Source organism: Pollicipes pollicipes, unplaced genomic scaffold, assembly GCF_011947565.3.
Source record: "Pollicipes pollicipes isolate AB1234 unplaced genomic scaffold, Ppol_2.1 Scaffold_4740;HRSCAF=5597_pilon_pilon_pilon, whole genome shotgun sequence".
In the NCBI taxonomy this organism is placed as follows: Eukaryota; Metazoa; Arthropoda; class Thecostraca; order Pollicipedomorpha; family Pollicipedidae; genus Pollicipes; species Pollicipes pollicipes.
The window spans coordinates 24,937,263-24,959,003 of record NW_023596545.1 but is presented as its reverse complement, the minus strand read 5'-3'; the positions used below and the strand labels follow the sequence as shown (position 1 = coordinate 24,959,003).

Genomic DNA, 21,741 nt, shown 5'->3' with positions numbered 1-21,741 from the left:
TACCACTCCGTCATAATCAGTAGAATCAATGCTATTTGAATAAATTGAATATCTTAATACTCCTGATCACAATTTCTACTGGTTGCGTTTCGTGCGCATGTACAATGGCGCAGCCCGGAGGCACTAACAAATTTGTGTACGGGGCCGGGTACGGATCGTAGGTAGGTTGAGGGCTGTGGGTGTGTTTAGTGGGCTGGCTAGGGAACAGGTAATTCGGGGTCAATTTGAGGTGACATTGAATGTTGAAATATAGCTAAAGCACGAATAATCCGCACGGCACTGCTTACCGGGGCTATGTAATTTTGCTCATACAGAAATGAACGTAGAAATGCATAAATTTGGACGGTATGGATGGTATTTAAGGTAACATTTGGGTGTGATTATTGCTTGCGGGCATCCTCCAACATACTGGTTGGCAAATTATGAAGATGCTCAAGTTTCAACAAACTGTTTTTTTCACTAGCCATGGCTATCAGTTCAGTTTTGCCTTAAAATGGCTGATTTCAGTTAAGGTTCGGGTGTTGCAACAAGTCATGTAATTACATGAAGAATGTATTAAAAACATTAGATACACAAGATGTGATGTTTACGATCTATTGACAACATAACATGGAACTAAGCTGTGCAGTTAGCACGCACAACATGCACAAGTCTACCTGTGGTCAGCATTGCCTCATGCACAAGTCTACCTGTAGTAAGCATTGCCCCATACACAAGTCTACCTGTGGTCAGCATTGCCTCATGCACAAGTCTACCTGTGGTCAGCATTGTCTCATGCACAAGTCTTCTTGTGGTCAGCATTGCCTCATGCACAAGTTTACCTGTGGTCAGCATTGCCTCATGTGCAAGTCTACCTGTGGTTAGCATTGTCTCATGCACAAGTCTATCTGTGGTCAGCATTGCCTCATGCACAAGGCTACCTGTGGTCAGCATTGCCTCATGCACAAGTCTTCCTGTGGTCAGCATTGCCTCATGCACAAGTCTACCTGTGGTCAGCATTGTCTCATGTACAAGTCTACCTGTAGTCAGCATTGTTTCATGCACAAGTATGCCTGTGGTCAGCATTGCCTCATGCATGAGTCTACCTGTGTTCAGCATTGTCTCATGCACAAGTCTATCTGTGGTCAGCATTGCCTGATGTACAAGTCTATGTGTGGTCAGCATTGCCTTACACTAATCCTGAGCTCTGTCCATGCAGGCTGTATTGGCACCATGCTGCTGCTGCGTGGTGCTGTTCGCTGCTTGGCCACCAGCGCCCGACTTGAGGCTGGTGCAGACAAGACAAAGCTGGCGAAGCTGCGCAAAATCACGGGCTACTCCTTTGTCAACTGTAAGAAAGCACTGCAGCAGCACGACTATGACCTGGAGCGGGCAGAGGCCTGGCTGAGGGAGCAGGCTCAGGCTGAGGGATGGGCTAAGGCCAGCAAGTTGGGCGCGCGTGCGACACCCCAAGGCCTGGTGGGCGTGGCTACACTCGGCCGCGCCGCCGCTATGGTGGAGCTCAACTGCGAGACCGATTTTGTGGCGCGCAACGCCGTGTTCGACCAGCTGGTGCGGGAGGCGGCCGTCGACTGTCTGCCACTGGCCGACAGTCGGCCGGACGATTCGATCAGCACCGTTGAGCTGGCGACCGTGGCCGGCGCGGACGGCCGCAGCCTTCCCGACCGCGTGGCGCTTGCCATTGGCCAGCTGGGCGAGAACGTGACGCTGGGCCGCGCGGCCGTGGTGCGCGCCGGCCCCGCCACTCACCTCGCATCCTACGTGCACCCGGGCCAGGAGCGCGACCGCGCCGGCGTGCACGTCGGCCGCTATGCCGCCGTCGTGCTGTTCGAGATGTTCGATTCGGGCAAGGACGTGTTGACGCCGCATCGCTTCGGCCGCAACCTCTGCCAGCACATCGTCGGCATGGCGCCGCTCTCGCTCGGCGACCCGCGGCCGCCCGCCGAGGCAGATGGCAGCACCGAGGCGCCCGCAGACGGCGTTACTGGCTCGGGTTCCGGGAGCGACAGCGACGGGAAGGTGGAGACGCGCCTCCTGGACCAGGAGTTCCTGGTCGAACCGGACGTGACTGTGCGCGAGCTCCTGGCCGAGCACAATGCGCGCGTGATCGACTTCGCGCGGATGGAGTGCGGTGAGACGGCGGCGGGCGATGACTGATCTTCGGCCGGTCGGCACCACGGAGGCGGGCGGCCGGGAGTGGCGTGGAGGCGTGTCTGCGGCCTGGCGAATATTGGCATGCAGCGAGTGGGCGCGCGCTGACGGGCTAACGAGGCTGTAAACGCTCAGACTGAGGTGGACGGCGGTCTCGTGGACTGTGTAGATGTCACCTGATGCGGTTTGGTGGATTGCGTGGATGACGACCTGAAGTAGTTCGACGTGAGCGATGCTCCCGACCTCGCCGAGGTGCCGGAGGGAAAAGGCGGTCTTTTACTCTTGTATGGCAACAGAGAGGGGTGAAATTTGGACAGGTAAGAAGCTGGAGTGCTGGAATGGTGGGAACGTGCATTGTTTGGTCAGGCGTTTGTTTTTGTTGGGATGATGATGCCAGAGCACAAGGTGTGATTGCGATGGGTTTGTGTGTCTGTGGGGTAACCTATACTGTCTGCATTTTACTAGGCTCTGCGGAACTATGCGTCTGTTTTCAGCTGGACGGGGCTCGTTGTCACTGCGGCTTGTCCAATACAGAAAACAAGATGTACACAATGGGTGTAGTAGGTCTGAGTGCGTCGGTTTCTTTTTTTTGTCCTTTTATCAGTACAGCCGACCTTTGGAGGCACATCACTGCAATGTCGTCGGTGCACCGGCTCCATGCACAAGGAACGGAATTGGGGTTGCATCCGTTTGGGAATCCCGAACAGGTGCGAGTAGCACGCCCATATGCATGACGATGTCACTTTGCCGTTGCTTCCGGATTGGAGGCATGCTTACGTGCGGATTCAGTGTCCCTTGCTGTCCCGTGGTGTACTAGCAGGTCAGGACACCGCTGCTGGCGTTCAGTGCGCGTGGGGTGCTTGGGTCTCGTCAAGCGTTGTGAAGCTTTTTTTCCCTTTTTAGTGGTATGGATACTTAATCAATATCTTGGTTTGCATTGTTGGCTGGTCGCTGGCCAACCCTCAGTCATTAATTTCTCGTTTGGGCCGTCAGCAGTACCGCCCGGCTCTTCTGGTGTTCCTTGTTGCGCCTGGGAGGTCAATCTCAGCTTGAGAGACGTTTGTGGTCGCTTTCCCACCAAATATACCGCCCGGTAGATTCTGCAAACGTTGAGCTGCTCCGGAAGACGTCTGAAGACGCTTAGTCGCAGACATCGCCGAGGTGACGCCCCACCCGCTGCCCTGCTCCGTAGCCTTCAGACGCTGTCTGCGTGGTCCGCAGGCGGCGGTCCGGCTGTCTGCGGACCGCAGGCCCTGCTGACTGTCCCTATCCCCCACCCCGGCTGTTGCGCGCAGTCCAGTGGAAACGGTGCCTGAATGCATGTCCACACCTGTGCGACAGATGTGGAGCTTTGGAATGTGCAACAGTAGTGGCATCAGTGTTCAATCTACTGGCCATTAGTTGTCTACTGCATGCTCCTGGGTAAACCCGCTACATGTTCTATCGGTCGAGAAAGTGATTGTTGGTTTGTAACAGGCCACCTCCGCAGCTGAGAGCGGAGCGGAACGGTTCTGGACCGGTGTGGTGCGGTATAGCACAGATCATTGTGAAGAGCTGCACGGTAGTGGGCTAAAGGACCAGGGCCTTTATTATCATGTGGACTTGGAGGTCATCTCCACCGGAGATCCTCACCGATAAATCCCTGACGGAGACGATAGTCTGTACAATTGTTCCGTATTTGTGTGCAGCTGACAGCATGACAGCAAGGTCGACAAGATGCAGATTTGGCTTTTATGTTGCCCCGAATTCGACTGATGCAAATCGCCCAGTGTTTTGCTTTTACAGTAGACCCTGTAAAGGAGGAGAGGAAAAGGAGTTACCTAGGTGTATACCCATGTATGACGTGGCAGCGGTCATATCAGCATAATAGCCAACCTATATTACGTGACCATATTACGGGATGGAGACAGATTCAAGACCGTTCATCACTGTTCTTAATGGGAACATGTTAATTGACTCTAAGCGCGTTGACTTGAGGACGGGCTCGATGTCCCGTGGATGAAGTCGTGCAAAGTCGTGCTGGGGCGAACCTGGTGATCTGGTGTTGGATACCCGATAGGTGCGAAATGCGCACGTTTTGGATATTACCATGTGAATTATATTTTTGCTGTTATATGGGGCATCATGCAAGAGAGAAGTTTTCTCTTCCGCAAGTGCACGTGACTTTGCCTAAGTGAAAAACAAATTCGACACACAAGAGCAAAAACAATGCAAGTCAAACGCAAAGTATTGAGTTTCCTTGGTCGGGCGGATCAAACTTTGTCATTGGAAAGCTAAACAGAAAGATGCAAACATATTCTTTTGAGGTTCTTCAGGACATCTTTCATTGCCAGGCGCAAACATTACGTTTGTTGTTTGGTCAGAGCTTGCCACTTATCCGACGCTCGCTCATTCCCGCCAGCCTGTAATTTCGCTAGTAGCTCCCGTCTACGCAAACAAGAGATCGGATCGAACGCATGATAACGTCTATCTAGCCTCCTCCCACACGTCACGCCGCTCAGAGGTGACTTAGCGGCATCATCAAACACGCTTAGTGCATAAAGCCAATGGGGGACGTGGTGGCTGAGCAGCCTCAGAGCCTCACGACTCCAGCCGAGGAGGTCATACCGGGCTGTCCTAAGGGTCTGGAGCACTTGGCCGTGGCGGAGAAGGTGATCATCAAACAGGAGCTGGAAATGCTGGAGGCGCTGACCGGCTACGAGACCGCCAACCGGTACGTCATTACCAACGAACAGGGGCAGCAGATATATTGCGCTGCCGAACAGAGCGATTGTCTCGCGCGTGTCTGCTGCCGCCAGAACCGTGCCTTCGACATGCGCATCGTGGACAACTCTGGCGTGGAGGTGTTCCACTTGCTGCGGCCGTTCCGCTGCGGCGGCTGCTGCTGCTCGCCCTGCTGCCTGCAGCGGTTAGAGGTGTCGCGCGGCGGCCAGCTGCTCGGCCTGGTGACACAAGACGGCCGGCTCTGCTCCACCAGCTTCAGTGTCCGCTCGGCGACCGGCGACACCCAGCTGAAGATCACCCGCGCCTGCTGCACCTGCCGCTGCTGCGGCGAGCGCAAGTTCAAGATCAAGTCGGCCGACGGGAAGCACGACGTGGGGACGCTGGGCAAGTGGTGGGGCGGCTTGGTGCGAGAGATGTTCACGGACAGCGACAAGTTCTGCGTGCAGTTCCCCCGAGACATGGACGTCACGGTCAAGGCGACAGTTGTTGGGGCGGTCTTCCTTATCGACTTCATGGCGTTCGAGGACAATAATGCGTAGCGCTGCTCGGTCGCAGTATGTGGTGTAGAGGCTGGCAGCAGTGCAGTGCCCGACGTTCGTACAAGCCAACGTCTGACACCACCTGCACCGCGTGATTTCGTAAATCACTTCACTTTCCACCAGTCATCACTTTTCGTTAGAATACCAATGAACTCGCGGAAGCCCCTTGCGTGGTGCATTCACGCCGTTTACTGCACAAATGTCGACGATAGAAACGAATGAGCGCGTTACCACGATGTGAAGCGCGTGTATGGGTGGTGTGTAGTGTACGAGTGAAGAATAATACAGCTGATTTTGCGTTCATCAACCAGTTTATGCTTTACGTTGTGAATTTGTCACTGCGTACCATCTTACAAAGGCACATTATCGCTCGGTGAAAACGATCGCAGCAGAAACTAATGACTGAAGGCATTTTGGCGATATGTTAAGGTACCTACCCTGATTTTAGCTTAGTGTTCAAATCATTAGGGGTGGTAAAAGTGGCTATTTGTTCGCCGACCAAATGTCTGCAAGCAGATTGTCGCTAGCAGCGTACCGCGATACCGTAAGAAACCAAATGGTAATTAAAAGCATGCCCAGTCGCGCTGCCGGGAATCGGCCAATCGCCGAAAGTCCCTTTCAGTATCACAAAGTTCAGTATTATGTACACAACCAAAACGCTCGTTTATGAAATTTCCTTTGAGTAATGGCTAACACACTTCCAGCTTACTACATACCATTGTACTCATAACTGAACAAGAAACACGCCCCTCTACGTTCCATGTCTCAACGCTGCATAGTTACGTACATATGAGTATACAACGCTGAAACAGCTTCAATTTCAGGAAAATCTTACCTCATACTTTACCTAATAGTCAATTAACTGCGGGAGCCTTCTTACCAATCGCAAGACCCCGCTCAAGACAATTCACTTAACTTTTTGCCGCGGGGTTCTACCTTTCTTTGCACCAACACTCAGCCTCTGTTCACCGTTGCTCTAATATAGCTCCGCCTGTCACCCGGGTATACTAGGCTGGCGACCCGATGTATGGACAGCGTATAAAGTCGCTGTCGCCGATGTCGTACAGCGTTTACCGCGGATCAGTCCTGCACCCCACGCGGTAAATATTTCATTCAACGCAACATGTATTGGTGAGAGTAGACAAAGACGGTAGTAGAATGGCAAAGATGATCGCACACATGCATATAAGTTCCCTGGGAGCACGATTGTCTGAATCGATCCTGGGGCGATCTTGAGCGTGCTTACCGGCGCCTCCCAACCGTGAGTTCAAGCCATGTGCAACAGCCTCAAGACTGCTGTCAGGACTTCTGCGTCACCAGGGTGCTCACGGCATTAGTTAAGCCGGGGAGAGGATTACCTGGCGAGTAGTCCCGATGGGGCCGGGGCACAGAGTGCCCCGATTCTCCAATCTACAAGCCTGAGGCACGCTCACAGGTGTGGGCAGAGCTATCCCTACCGGCCGGCACATACAGTATGCGTGCCAGCCGCGGGAAGGAGGCCCCGGCCGCATGGAATTGGTGGGCGAAAGCGGGTCAGTCTTCAGAGCTGGATGTGTGTGAACGTGCATCCGCATTCTGGAGGCCGCCAACGTAGCACCGTTTCGCCATGATATGGGCTTTGCCTGCGCCCCAATGCTGGCATTAGTAATTTTTATACCAATTTCAAACATAACACAACATACCCCCCCCCCCCCTCGGAGAGCAGGACGAAAATCCCCTCACTCCCAGGGGAGGGCGGGGATCGTGGGTTTCTCCCATGGCGATTCCCACAATCCGTTCACAGCACAAACAACATCCAGTTACGGCCACGCTGCCATAAAGATCGCTCACATTCCCACAGTGCACGCATGCAAGTTAGTTCACACTGTGAGCTTCACACATCAAGCATTAACATGTCCCTTACTTGAACTTCCACTATTGGGTTTTCACCGATTTCCCCTCACTGCAATATCAATATATGCCACCGATGCGGCTGGCGCGGACGGTGACAGCTGCAGCAAACGGCAAATGCTGCAACAGCTGTGGGTAGACGGCTGGAGCTGCGACAACTGCGACTGACGGCTGGGACTGCGGCCGCTGCGACGAACATCAGGAGCCGTGGCAGGTGCAGCCACCGGCTGGAGCAGTGACAGCCGCACCAGACGGCTGGAGCTGCGGCAGCAGCGGTGATCGGCCGGAACCGCGGCAGCTGCGGCACACGGCTGGCGCTGCGGCAGCTGAGGCGTACGGCTGGAGCCGCGACAACTGCGTCTGACGGCTGGTGCTGCGGCCGCTGCGACAGACGCCCTGCGAACCGCTAGCAATTTAACCCCTCTGCTCTTCAAGCTAACACACTCCACCCTACCCTCCAGCTCGTCATTCACCTCGCGCCCATCACGGCACGCCTGACACTACACACACAGACATGCGACTTATAAATCAACATTTCATACCACACTCACTCGCCCCTAATGGGTCTCCTCGCTCTTTACACAAACAGCCGGCTACCACTTGGCTCCGCGCCACTCCTTGCTTTTCCTCATGGTTACGGAATGAAGCTCCTTTAATTAGGTTGCCAGCCATCCGAGTAAAATTTGGAACAAAGGGTCAGGAAGGATTATTGGCAGAGGAAAATCGATACACCCATTCGCCAACGTTCGTCTTACTAACCTTAACAAAGTGAGCCATACATCAGCCCTCTCCGTACGTTCCGTGAAATATCTCACATGCAGTCCCAGTCGACGGTCCAGTGCCCCACCATCCATTGGCGCTGTCCATCCTTTCCTGTCTCCACGGCGTTGTCCCCTTGGATCGGCGCGCCCGCACTTCCCAGTTCCGCCATGCACCTCTTACCACATCCCCCTTACTCGCGCTTGACGCACTTCCCACGTTTCCAACTGCTTGCCTCGTCTCGCCGGACCATCTCCCGGGCGGACCGCGTCCGCGGCCTGCGACGTACCACTCGAGACCCGTTATGCCCACCCGTGATCCCCCATGCCCCCCCCCCCCCTCGAGCGCTACGCCCGGTCTCTCTCCCGGCCCGGGCGCGAAGGCTTCGCATCGCGCCGCGGGCCGCCTCGCTGGCCCACATGTTTCGCAGCACACCCGGTGCTCACTCGGCACGCCGCGCCGTTCTCTCCATGCCCCTCACTACACTGCTCTTGCTCCGCGCGCCGTACTCTCTTCCTCTACCTTGCACTACGCACTACGCCCGTCCCGCTTGCCGCGCTGCTTTCATCTCCCCCAATATACACGTCACCCTAAATTTGCGTCTACACTGATCCACACTACCCGTCCTATGCACCACTCTCCCTCCTCCTGTCCTCTACCACCACCCACCATTCTTTTTCCCTGCTTGCCCTCACCAAGCCACTTACACATCGCTCGCTCGTACAAATGGACCACAATACCACAAAACTCCTGCTATTTGAAGTGAACATCTTGTTAAAGAGGGAGAGGGCAATGCAACTAATATCTCCTCACCCTTATTGCCTACCTTTGCTAAACCACCCCAGTCCTCACTTCTCATTACCTTCTCGTTGCCCAAGTCATTGACTTTCGTATGAATCTCCAGCGACCAAAATTCATTACATTCAAGATAATTGTTTAAATCCTGACAAAACATTGAAGAAATAATTACCTTTCAGGGGCATAGTTTTTGAAGATAGGCCGGGGGAGCAGAGATCAATTGTCCAACCTACCCCTCAAATGTGGATGTCTCCCAGATTGGCACCCTTTTTCACAAACTTAGGAGGAGGGTTGAATCCCTGAACTGAACAGTAAACTCGGTGCGCGCCTGGTTTGTAGATCTATGTGACTGGTAGCCATTTTCAATCAGGAAAAAAGCAAAAATAGCATAAATCGTCACTTCAAAACCATTTTCACCTCCTGGCATTCCCTTTCATGAGGAGTGTCATCAGCCCCCAACATCGAACTCACAGTTCTTTTCCAAGGGAGGACGTTTGGTAACTTGTGACTGCTTCAGTGAGTCAACAGCCTTTCCAGTGTCTTGAAAAGGCGGTCTGGCTCAAAGGCGTAGGAACCTCTCAAAAAGTGAAGGGCAAAGCTCAGGGCGCACTCCAGGAACTTTTTCTGGAAAGCATGCCCGATGGCCGGGGGAGGGGAGGGGGTTTACCGCCGTTCGGTTTTACGGAAGCTGCAATCCAGGCCACCCTGTCCTTGCTCTCAAGGTTGCGGACGGGCATGTTCAAACCTTTTGATGTAATTTTCCCCCAATCCATTTTGAAAAAAATGAACGTCCTCCGGCAAACATGAGATAGCCTAGCTCATTTCATTAAACAAATTCATTTCGACCCACTCTATTCAACAATAATGAGGCTACCACTCTATTTAACAACAATGAGACCCCTTATTTCCTTCCGGGCCTCTTGAGTTGAACTCCATGGGCATATTACCGGTTCCGGCCAAGAGCTGAAGGGCCACTCCGTCCCATCGCGAAGTGTCTTCGGGCTGTCATTCTGACGACACGGGGCGAAATCTCCTGGTCGATCCGGAGGCCGTTAGAAGGATATATCATATCGCATTGTTCCCCTACCTGACACGGGAGGCCTTCTGACCCGCGCAGTTGGCCCCGGATCAGCACAGGAACCCTAATTCACGCAACGACGTCCCTGATCGCCGTGGGTGGTCCAATACTTGCCACATAGGCTTTAGTTCCATGTTTTTGTGTCCCTCAGAGATATTGAGGACTCCCTGAACGTAACTTGTAGAGGAATAGGGTCCCAAATTTGTATTAACATGGCTAATCCGGGTCCGTCCTAAAATGCCCAAGATTTAGTCAGAATTGACCGCTGATAAAAACTTTGTAACGTGGTTTTAAACACGCGCGCTCGAAAGCCATAGCAACAACAGCCCCGACGCCCGACACTGCAGTCTCCGTAGACCGCGCGGCGACGGTCTGTGGCTGCAACACTAAGCTATGGCCATAAGCAAACGAAAAAGATGACACATCTTGGGGAAGATGGCTGGTGAGCTAGGTGAATCGGCATGTATGTATAATGCTGTGGAAACGTAAACTAAACGCTACCTTAATCTGAAAAGTGGGGGCCAGTCCACAAAGCTGCCCCCACCTTCAAAAGTGAGGGGCATGGCTCTCTAGCCCCCCCCCCCCCTGTTCCTACACTCATGGTCTGGATAACAACAGACTTATGTCTACCTGGATCAGGTCATCGTGCTGACTCACCCTGGTCGCCGCCCACCTCATATCATTCGTATCGCAACGATTGAAACATGCGCTTGTGGCCCGATGAGTCCCCATATCCGGGTATTTTTCAGAGGCTTAGAATGCCTTGTTTGGGACACTGAGAGTCAGCTGGAAGAAACAGCGAATCGGCCGACTGGCCGAGCCAAGGGAATCACAGCTCGAAACGCTGTTGAGGTCAAGGGCAAGGCTATCTAACGTCCAGGTCCAGGGTCCTTCTGCGCATTTGTGTATCATTTGCGTCATGTTTGGGAACACGCTTTCCTTAGCGATCAGCTGATAGTGGTTTACCAAATATAAAAAAATTATTGATTACACTCGTGTATGCATACAAAAATGGTAGACGTCTTGGAAAATCGCTACAATTTTTTGTTTAATGTACGATATGCAATTTGCAAGTTTCGTTTTGCTTCACGGAAATAAGTTTGATTTAAAATGGTAAATTGGATATAAATAATATTGTTCTGTAAGGATAGCGACACTCCCTTACGTTACTGAATGTTACCAACGCAGCGATTGGAGGGCAAATCCGTGCGGGCGCGTCGTGCTGGTGTGTTGTTATTACAAACTGTCTTCACTTTTACCCCTCACTCAGCAATTTTCAACCGTAAACATTCACAGCGCGCAAGCAAAAGGAGCCTGTTCAGCACAAGAATGGAATATGACGACCTGGACGAGCCAGCGGCAATGTCATGCATGGAGTCAAGAGGCCAAGAACAAATTAGTGGGGCGTGGCACATCCAGCCCACTGGCCCTCACACATTTTGTTCCAGTCAATTCAATACCCATTGTTCTTCTGCCGAGGCTGAGTCAATCTTGTCCGCGGCCGAAGCGTGTCATGCCACACTGTTGCCGCGAACGCACTCCGCTACGCGTGCCTATCATTCCTTGACAGGAAGTGTGCCCCTGCTCGGCGGGCTGTCGGCCCCGTTGGAAGATGGTGTTGGGTGTCATCTAGCGCGTCTGCGAGATGATCTGGACGATCCACAGGATCTCCCACTGGCACCGTACATAACGATCGGCCTGGTGGATGACTTGGATGAGGCAGTAGAAGAGGCTGTACCTCCTCCAGGCACGGAATTCAGCGTACTGGATGACCTCGACGAGAGAGAGGAGCATGTTGCGCCGCATCAAACGGACCACGGCCTAAGAGACGACCTGGATGAACTCATTCAACCGCCTCCATCTTCTGGACGAGGGGGACCTGATTGACGACCTGCACTGATCCCAGTTGACGTTGGGCCGCCACTAACCCAAGGAAATATCAGGAAGGAAGAACTCCTGGATGACCTCGAAGAAATGGTCGACCTTCGGCCGCCGAGTGGAGCGCGGAGCGAGCTAGACTGCCTCCGAGACGACCTGGACGAGCTGCTGGTGGACGAGCTGATCTCCGAGGTCAGCGACCTGGTCCTGCAGGGCCGGCGCGCCGAAGCGGCGCTGGACGGGGCGGACGCTGGCGTCTCGGAGGCGGTGAGGAGGGCAGCCGCGACCGTCGCCCAGCGGCGCTCTCCGGCCCGGGCCGCCGACTGCTCAGCGGCGGCCGCGGGCGATCGGCGCCGGCCGGCGAGTGGTCTGCAGTCACCGCCTCCCACACCGACAGCGGGCCTGTGCCGAGGCCTGGGTGTGGATGGTGCCCACATGGAGGTGGACGAGTGGCGCGCGCCGTCTCCCGAGCCCACCCCCGCCGCCGGGAGAGTGCACGGCCTGTCGCCATGCGGCGGCCAGCCTCCGCCCGGGAGTGGCGTGGAAGACGATCCGGACATCCAGCTACCTCTGACGGGCTCCCTCTGCAGCCCGCTGCGTGAAGCACGTCACCTGGCGTCATCGTCACGACTGGCTGCGTCACAGTCACAGCCCAGAGTTGGCCTGTCCGAAGCAACGCCGTCCCGGTTCCAGCCAGCCACGCCCCGGTCTCAGCCAATCAGTCTTCAGTGTCCGTCTCCAGCCGTCCGCAGTCAGTCCTCGGACCTCCAAACCCGGTCACCGACAGTTCAGTCTCAGCCACTCCCAGGCCAATCCCCTGCTGTCCAGTGTCATTTCTTCAACGCGTACACGTCTTCTCTGTCTCCCGAATGCCAGCCCATGACGTCCAGAAACCACTCCCCAGTCCTCCAGCGCCACTCCTCCCCTGCCGCCACCCTCCACCCGTCCTCACCACCCCAGCACACGCCTCCGGAGAGTCAGCCCCAGTCCAGCGATCCGTCCCCCGGCGGTGACCCGCGGTGTCACGTTACTGACCCCTCACCCAGAGCCGCACGGCGGCCCGTTCACACGGTCACCGTGCTGCGGCGCATCGACGCCCTGCTCGCCGCTGTCGCCGCCTGCCGGGAGCGCGGCGAAACTCCTGAGTTAGTTCTCCCTGCGAAAACTAGGTGGCAGGACCTGCGGCTGTGTGACACGTGAGTGAAGGTGGAGGGTGGGCGGCGGGCAGGGGCGACGTAAGGCGGTCAGCACGGGGGCCGTGACGCGCTGTTCTCTCCTGTTTGTGTATCACCTCACTAGTGGCCGACAACTCACCTCACTAGTGATCGACAACTCACTTCACCAGTGACCGACAACTCACCTCACCAGTAACCGACAACTCGCCTCACTAGTGACCGACGACTCACCTCACTAGTGACCGACAACTCACCTCACCGGTGGCATGACAAATACTAATGGAGTGCCGACAGAACCTCATCACGGATTAAGTAAAGCAGTGGGAACCATCCATTCATCTCCTTAACCATCACGTTGTTCACGTGAGCCAATGGTGTCCAAGCATCACTGAAGGTTCGTTACGTCTGCTAACCGCGTGGCACGTCTAACAGACCGCTGCGCCCTCAGAGCTGGCCATCTGGTAGTGTCGGCAGCGGCGGCTCCTCGGGCCGACATGCGCGTGCGGAAGGAGAGCAAGCTGAATATGATGGTGCTGCTGCTGGAGAAGATCCGCCACCTGGTCGCCACCAACACCCACTCCACCAAAAGGTGGGCAGTGCGGGTCCCTTTTACCACCGGTCTGACTGTGGACCGCTCGGGGGATACAGACTCATCGTACACAGCGTGAGGTTGCGATGAGACACACTCCGCCTGAACGTGTCGGCGGCGGCAGACGCCTTCAGCGGCAGCGGCTGTTGGTGGCAGGCGCTGAACAGTGCGACGAAAGCATGACGCGTGGTTGTACGATTGACTGCGGGGCTGCTGCACTGCAGAAAAAAAGTTAACACTTTCCCCTTTCAGGTGATGTGGCAAGTTGTGTTTATTTCAAAGGCATGACATCACTTTATCAGCGTATCAAATTAGCAAGTGCTGGTCCACGTCCGGATCGGTAACGAACGCTTCTCGTGATGAGTGTGTGAATGTTGCGTTTTAAACGCGTCCCCAACCTGTGGTCAGTCGAGCGCCTTCGGAGAAAAGTTTGTTTCAGACTTGCGTGCTCATGCGCCAAGACCCAAGGAGCTATGCATCTGGTGCCGCTGGACCGCCTTTGTTATCCCACTCACCACCAAAGCCCGCTGCCTCCCGGGACACCCGCACCAGGTTCGAGACCGTTGCAGGGACATCTACTACCAGGAGGTGGCGCTGTTCGGCAGCCAGCGGGCTGTCGACGCTCTGTTGGATGACGTCACACGCCTGCTGGCCATCCCGCGCCAAAGCTCGCACGTACGCGCCACGTCTAAGGGCCTGGTGGCGGGGGACCTGGTGCTGCGGAGCGGAGACGTGGTGCTGGACTGTTCCGCCGCCCGGCACGGTGAGGCGACGGAGCACGGGAGCTGCTGCGCTGTGGGACGCTGGGATGGGGTAGCTGCTGCAGGGGGGGGGGGGGGGCGACGCGGGGGAGGGGGTGAGGCGAGGTAACTGCCGCACGGTAGGACGCGGAGCAGGATTGAGACAGGTGAACTGAATTAGTTTGAAGGAGATGTGGACAAATACGATATGCCTCTATGATGGGCGCACATGATAGGCCGATACCGTCAGAGTTGTCACGCTCCGTCTCTGAACGACAGCGTTCCGTAGTGCGGGACGAACTGTGGAGTGGGAGGATGGGTTGGAGGCCGATGGGAGAGATGGGTAGGTAGAAGACCAGGGATTTGGAAAAAACAGCATGTTAGTTTCGACTAACAACATTTTGAAAATCAACGTGTCGGTTGCGACTAAAGGTCGGCGATATGTACCATTTCGACAACAGCACCACAAGCACCAAGCATTCCATGTCAGCGCCATCCAGCTGCCATTGCCCCCCCCCCCCCCCCATACACGTGGCTCTCAGCCGTCAGTTTCCGATCTGTTCGTCACACCGGCCGTGCCGATCACCCGCCACCGCAGGCCTGCTGGTGCCAGAGGACCTGCCACACGTGCAGCTTGTGCGCTCCTCGGCCCGCTTCATCCTGGTGGTCGAGAAGGACGCCACGTTCCAGAAGATCCTGGACAGCCGGCTTCTGCGTCACCTGCCGCCCGGCATCGTTATCACGGTACGTGACGGCGGGGCGCGGCCACGCTTGCGCCACGGCGATGGGACGCCTGCCCTGCGCTGCAGGACGGCGGACAAGTGGTCATACGTCCTCTCCTGCCACCAGGCAGGATCTTCTTTACGGTGAAAGACCGTCAGCTGCCAGCTTGCGAATTGCGTAATCCTGTGTTTTGTGTGGCGATGGTGATAGCTGTACTATCTTCGAGCGATAAATGCTAGTCGAGAGCGGCATCCATTGGGACGATGGTATGAACATCGACGAGCGATATGACGATGAACAGCATCCGATCGCATGGGCTGATAACAACGTCACGAGCCCGGATAGACTGCGACAGAGCGTTCCAGTACACAGCTGCGCCTCTCTGCGCGCCACCGGGCCGCCGCCACGTCCAGCTATGGCCGGCGCATATCCCCCTGCGCCTTCCATCGGTCCCCGGCCACCGGCCGCCGGCAGGGCAAGGGCTTCCCGGACCTGAACACCCGCCTGCTGCTGCGGCTGCTGACGACGCAGCTGCAGGTGCCGGCGCTGGCGCTGCTCGATGCTGACCCGCACGGCCTCGAGATCCTCTTCGTCTACAAGTACGGCTCGCTGGTGAGGCTGTCCCCCGGCGGCGCCACGGCCGTCTCCCTCCAGCCGGGGCACCGGGCGGGGGACTGAGTACCTGCCGGCTCGCGTGTCTGTCTCCTGTGTGAGTTTTTGCGCGGGGCGTGGTGCGAGGTTTAAAACAGGGTCGAATTTGCGCCAGACTGGCGTGCGAGGCGTCCGCGTGATGACGCGTGCGAGACACGCGCCATCAGACGCTCGTGATGGACCGAGCAGAGCGGACTGGATGAACAGGTGCGTATGTGGGGCTAGACTGGCGACACAGACCACGCGTCCATGTATGGGCAGCTGCTCCGCTGGTTAAAGACGTTCAGTTCTTGGAGAGATGCTGTGTATAGGAATGCTTCTTTGCAAGTAAGCGTGCATTAAATCACTGGTCGAGGAATGAGCTGCTGCGCTCCGTCATGGATGCCGTCCAGAATCCGCAGTCTGATGACTGCAATCTGATAGGGAGGGGCTCCGGCCTGAATAACCCATAAGACGAATGCATATGAATTCGAGCTGCATCCCATGCACCCCCGTGACGTAGGCTATGCAAGACATGCATTGAGACGTGTCCATGTACGATGCTTTCAAAGCGAACTGATTCAGTAAACAGAACTGCTCCAGATGTATGCACGTTATTCTGGAATGGATAGCGTTACCTTTTATTGCAAACGTTTGACTTTTAAAATGTTATGAGGAACGTGCATAATGGCGAACACAAGCTCTGCTTTAATATTTGGTGAAGGGTCCTCATATGCCCACTCTGCACAAATGCACTGCAGACAACCGCCTTAGGCTTATGTCTTCTGAAATGTGGACACAGCGATGAATTGTAATACGTAAGGGCTCGACATGCGCGGTTCCAGCGGTTTCTAATTTTGTGTGACGCTTGGGCTGTCTGTATGCACGTATGCGTGAACTGGTTGTGAGCCGCTGCTGCCGCAGGCTCGTGCTCACGAGGCGGCGAGTCTGGCCACCCCGGACCTGATGTGGCTAGGGCTCCGGCCGACCGAGGTTCTCCAGCTCAACATCCCGCAGACAGGTCAGCGACCCCGGTCTGGTCCAGACTGGAATCGAGAATCGTCAGGTCGTTACCCTTTCTTTGTAGCGCACAGAATGAGGGCGCGGATCGATGCTTCAAATCCTAGACGGACGGATTACTCCAAGAACGCGTTTGTCATGAGTCATGGGAATGGTCCGGTTATCATGGCTGCTCTCGGACAGTGATGGAAGATACCACTTGCAGTGCAGCGTAACGTACATGTCCTAGCCACTGCACGGGCGGAACAGTCACAGACATCCAGGACAGGTATACCGCGGCCAGCGTCGGTGATCAGTGACCAGTGGTGACCCCTGGAAACCCTTGGTGCTCCCGCCGCCGCGGCCGCCAGCTGACGGCCTGTGCCTCCGCAGCGCTGCTGCCGCTGTCGGCGGCCGATCGGGGCAAGGCCCAGAGGCTGCTCTTGCGGCCGTACGTCAGGCACAACCGGTTCTGGCAGCGGCAGGTCAGTGTGGCCGACTGGCTGGCCGGGGGAGGGGCGGGGGCGAGGGCGGGTCAGGTGGGGACTTGAACTGAGGCCGTGCCGGGTGTTTGCGTGGAATGAACACGAGAACGGGATTCAGAGAGTGTGCGACTGGTGAGGTTAGCAGGCGAGATCAATGGTATTTATATATATATATATATATATATATATATATATATATATATATATATATATATATATATATATATATATAGTGATGTTATGGGAACGTTTCTTTTCCCCACCAGCAGAATGAATGCCTAGTGGCGTTCAGGCCTACAGCTTCTAAAACATAGCTGTTTCTACTGGAATTTTTATTTAGGATTGACTAAAAATGCTAGAAAAAATCGTAATATGTAAGGAAAGAAAATTCGAATAGGTCGTCACGCTATTTTTTGGCTCGTTCATGCAAACTGATGAGTAGTACACATGATGGTGTCCTCTCCTGACCGGCGCTTACAATAATTCAAATCTGGTATTTTAGTTGTTTACATTCCACGATCTAACGTGGACAGTCGTTTGCTGTTGGTGTGATTTATAGGAAAGCGGCATTCTAAGCTGGCCCACCTGACGCCGTTTCCCGTGCTCTCCGTTCAGATCCGCGAGATCCTGGCATCGGGACGGAAGGCCGAGATTCAGACCTTGAGTGCCCTACACCCGACCTTCCTCACCGACCTGTACCTGCCCAGCAAGATCGGGGAGTGTCTCTCGACGGCGCGCGGGGAGCTGCCGGCTCCGGCTCCGGCTCCGGAGGAGGAGCCGTATCGGGAGTCGCTCCGGTCGGGGCCGGGAGCCGAGGCTGTGTCTCTCGGCCCCGAGGTTATCCAGAACGCTGATATCGAGCGCTGAGCACGGGCAGCGCCTGGGCACGAGTCGGTGCCGAGTCGGAGTCGGTGTCGAGTCAAACTCGATGTCGAGTCAGGGTCGGTGCCGAGTCAGAGTCGGTGCCCAGTTAGAGTCGGTGCCGATTCAAAGTCGGCGCCGGGTCAGAGTCAGTGCCGAGTTAGAATCGGTGCCGCGTCAAAGTCGGTCGAGTCGCAGCGCGGGTGGCGCGCCGGCGAGGGACTCGCGGTGACCAGGCCCCGGGGAGTCGAGGGAGCACCCTCGTCCTGTGCTGGTGGGGTGGGCGCACACACGCCATACTGGCTGTGACGCGGTTGGGTGGGGGGGGGGGCTTCAGATGAGAGCGCAGCGTGGGGAGCTCGGAGTGCGCAACCTGAGGCATGCCGGTGTGCAGGGAGATGGCTGTAGAATGCTGCAGGTGAGTGGACTGAGTTCACTGCATGCGTGCTGCCGCCGGTGTTCCAAGCGAGGGCAGATCTGTGGCAGGCATATATGATCCAATTGGATCACGTGAGTCAATAGTGAGAAGCTTTACTGTGAAATCCACTGAGAGTTGGGCGCATTGACACGCCAAGCATACATTCAGCTCGGCTCTGGCGGCTTCAGGCAAAAACGCAGACGCCGAGACCAGGTAAGAACATGACGTCAGCTGGCGGAGAGGTCGTATATTTACGTTTCCACTCTATTCAGCTTGCCGGGTGGTTCGAGGAGCGGTCCCTGCGCATGCTACGCTATGATGGGACCTTGTGATGCTTTCATGACGTGTCTCGACCGACCGTCGGATGTATTAGCAGTCCTCATCGCGTTTATCGTGTGCTTTTCTGCGAGTGTGCGTCTTCGTAAGTATGGGTTGTGCCTTAATCCAGACGCGTGCAAACGCGGAATGTATTTGCGTGATTTGGCCATGTCGACCATGTATTTGATGCTAGTTCATCAATACCAGGCCAGGATGCCGTCTTATTTTGTTGCTTGCAGGGTAAAATTAGCTGTCATTTTCTTCGCAGCGCTTAATTGTGCCGTTCATTTGCGTTGGTACCACGGTAGCCATTGCCACTGGCATGGTGCTATGTTGCGACATGGAGGAACGGTGGCTGTTACGGTTGTTGGCGTCACTTTGTGCTGGTCATCGCCACGCTCTTGGCGAAATCATTACATCGGCTCATTCTTTTGGTAGCTGCCGTGTTCCAGTTAAAGAACTCATGCTTTGGTTGTGCTGTGGTAACGTTGATTATGCTCATATGATAATTGTCATGTTATGTTGTTGTTATGACACTATTAATCATGCAATTTCTGTTGTAGTGCCAGCGTCCAGCTGCTCGCGCCACGTTTTGATCATGTTAACAATGCTCCGTTCATTTTTGCATCAGGATCATGTCCGTGGCATTCCGAAGATATCTATCATCCTTCGATCATTATCAACACCGAACCGCAGTAATTCTGTCCTTAGCGTGTATCTTGTGCTCTGATCAAATCAGCTATGTTTCAATCGTGTTTACCGCATCCTGGTCCAATCTGTCATGTTGCAATTATGTTCCTCTTGTGATTGTGATTCCGTTGATCACCGTTGTTTTGTACGTCGCTTTTCTTATTTGTTTCGTGTTTATAAATGCCTTCGAGCCGCATGTTCTGCACTGTTACTGCTAATGCCTCATGTTTTTATTAATAATTATGCTCTGGTGACAGTCGACGGGCCGTGATCACCACATGGTGATCGCTTCTTCCTTTACGTGTGACACCGTTCACACACGGCGCTGATCATCGTGTTAGCCACACACACACACTCATACACGCGCGCGCACATACACACGCCCACGCACATACACACGCACACGCACATACACGCACGTGCTGGTGGTGCACCAGCGTTGAGAGCTCAGTGTGCTCGTCACAGTGGTGACGTCAATACGCCAGACGCATGTCTGGCTCGCGTCAATGGAAATACAATCATAAATCAAGATATTTTCGGGGTTGCCGTTTCCAACGACAAAAGACAAAAACATGCTGCTGAAATATTATCAACAGCAAACGTCGCTGGCGTTATTTTACCTATAGCGCGATATTTTGTCTAATAACGTGAAAAACTGCGCCAATGCTGCTTTACCATATCCGTCATGCGATTTGAATATTTGTAACGATATGGTTAAGAACGCTCGATTGCATGGCATATACACTTACCGCCGTGAAGCTTCATCGGCCGTATGGTCAAAGTACAGTCAGCAACTGGGTGCATGTCAAACGTATGTAGTACCGACGTCGTCGTTGGGAATAAAGCAGGCACTTGACCACGGAGGCTGCATGGCGCGCTTGCCTCCCACCCTGGCAGGAAGGGCGAGCGTGGCGGGAATCGAACGCAGGACCTCTGGTTTCCCATACGCGTACTACACAACCGAGCCCCATCAGCAATACCGGGCTTCAGCCGGTTGGTGCCGACAGACGCTTGTTAAAACCGACTGTGTGGCGACTTTCGGCGCAGAAGGCGTCCGCGGGCACAGCAATCACGTGTCATCGGTCTGGGCGGGGTACATTACACAGGTGTGAACGACAGCGGCCGGCGGCCGGCGAGAGCGTGAACCGCACGCGGCGCTACGCTCGCTTATCGGAGAGGCGAGCAATGCGACGGCGCAGCGGCCGTCACCAACGCTAACAGTGCTTGTCCAAATTGATACCGTGGTTGACGGGATTGTGTGCCATTAGGTAGCTGTGGTATATGATAGGTGCATGCAATGATTCAAGCGATTTCGTTAAGTGCTGCTTTGCGTCGTCCCTTTGTTAACGTCTTACATGCATACATTCTTCTTAGGACATTGATGTCAGGAAGTATAGCCTACGTTTGCCTATCCGTGTCTCTAACTACCGTGCTTCACGGGCGTCATTCATCAGCTGGGCGTAGTTTAATTCATGTGTATGGACCGTAATGAACAAAGCTGGCACAACTTCCCGCACACACACATCTCAGCTACACGCAGTTATTGCACTGAGCGGCGCGGCGATGCATACAAAATGATCGAGTCCTAATCGAATAACCTCTGACATTGATCAATTGGTTGCATCATTGTCGTTGAGTTGACCGTTTTTGCCGAGAGGACCAGTTGGGTTGTGTTACATTCGGGTGAAAAACCTGTCGACTTTCTAAACCGCCGGTAATATCCATTACGACGCTGCTTGATATCATCGTTTGATAACCATTTCATAACTATATATAGTCCGGTTTCAAAGGCCGCGTATTGTCGCCACATCCAAGTCGTCGGCTTCCTTGCAGAAGTCGACAGGTTATCGTGCCTGTAATACAAATGCAAATGCTTGCTGGTACCTGGAAGATCCCTCCCTACGCTACCTGCGCATATCTGACATTGGCGAGCACAGCGTCAACTCTCACTGCCGCTGGTGTCGGTTGATTCCAGTGTTACTTATTTGTCAACTTCCCATTTGATCAACGCTGCAAACGTAACATTTCCTGATTTTGATGACACTGAGGAGCCGAGTTTGAGGATTGGTCCCGACCTGGCAACGCAGCCTCACACCGACACAATCCTAGTGCACTTTGACCCAGGGGAGAATAAACAATTGTGCTGTCTAGAGTATGGGTTGATGCCTGCAGCCGGTCGTACCAAAGTACCTGTCTTCGCACTCGAACACAGACCATGCGTACACCAGTTCTATGACGTTTTTGAAAGCGTATCTTAACAACCAGAAACGATCAAGACACGTAATCAACTGTTTGG

General features: G+C 54.7%; 3 protein-coding genes across 4 annotated transcripts; all 3 read left to right on the top strand.

Annotated features, from left to right (window-relative positions):
• Positions 1–119: 119 nt before the first annotated feature.
• On the top strand, positions 120–2,687 carry LOC119099178 (elongation factor Ts, mitochondrial). 2 transcript variants are annotated; one of them, XM_037222284.1, is made up of 2 exons: positions 120–161; positions 1,199–2,687. In XM_037222284.1, the coding sequence occupies exon 2, from the start codon at positions 1,213–1,215 to the stop codon at positions 2,155–2,157; it is 945 nt and encodes a 314-aa protein (XP_037078179.1). In that variant the 5' UTR covers positions 120–161; positions 1,199–1,212; the 3' UTR covers positions 2,158–2,687. The 2 variants fall into 2 exon arrangements, with proteins under 2 accessions (XP_037078179.1, XP_037078178.1); XM_037222283.1 differs by lacking the exon at positions 120–161 and adding an exon at positions 172–208.
• A 2,010-nt stretch (positions 2,688–4,697) lies between these two features.
• LOC119098088 (phospholipid scramblase 1-like) lies at positions 4,698–5,414 on the top strand. The gene has a single exon (XM_037221015.1). The coding sequence runs from the start codon at positions 4,698–4,700 to the stop codon at positions 5,412–5,414; it is 717 nt and encodes a 238-aa protein (XP_037076910.1).
• An 8,072-nt stretch (positions 5,415–13,486) lies between these two features.
• Positions 13,487–18,025, top strand: LOC119098087 (meiotic recombination protein SPO11-like). Its single transcript, XM_037221014.1, has 7 exons — positions 13,487–13,581; positions 14,151–14,295; positions 14,636–14,664; positions 14,864–15,065; positions 15,519–15,656; positions 16,599–16,695; positions 17,718–18,025. Exons 1-7 carry the CDS (start codon positions 13,487–13,489, stop codon positions 18,023–18,025), a joined length of 1,014 nt encoding a protein of 337 aa, XP_037076909.1.
• The last annotated feature ends 3,716 nt before the right edge of the window (positions 18,026–21,741 follow it).

What these genes read in the sequence shown, in the direction of transcription:
- LOC119099178 (XM_037222284.1), top strand. Translation starts at nt 1,213, where the DNA reads ATGCTGCTGCTGCGTGGTGCTGTTCGCTGCTTGGCCACCAGCGCCCGA.
- LOC119098088 (XM_037221015.1), top strand. Translation starts at nt 4,698, where the DNA reads ATGGGGGACGTGGTGGCTGAGCAGCCTCAGAGCCTCACGACTCCAGCC.
- LOC119098087 (XM_037221014.1), top strand. Translation starts at nt 13,487, where the DNA reads ATGCGCGTGCGGAAGGAGAGCAAGCTGAATATGATGGTGCTGCTGCTG. An exon ending in AACACCCACTCCACCAAAAG is followed by an intron (nt 13,582 to 14,150) that starts GTGGGCAGTGCG and finishes AGACCGTTGCAG; the next exon opens with GGACATCTACTACCAGGAGG. An exon ending in GCTCAACATCCCGCAGACAG is followed by an intron (nt 16,696 to 17,717) that starts GTCAGCGACCCC and finishes TGTGATTTATAG; the next exon opens with GAAAGCGGCATTCTAAGCTG.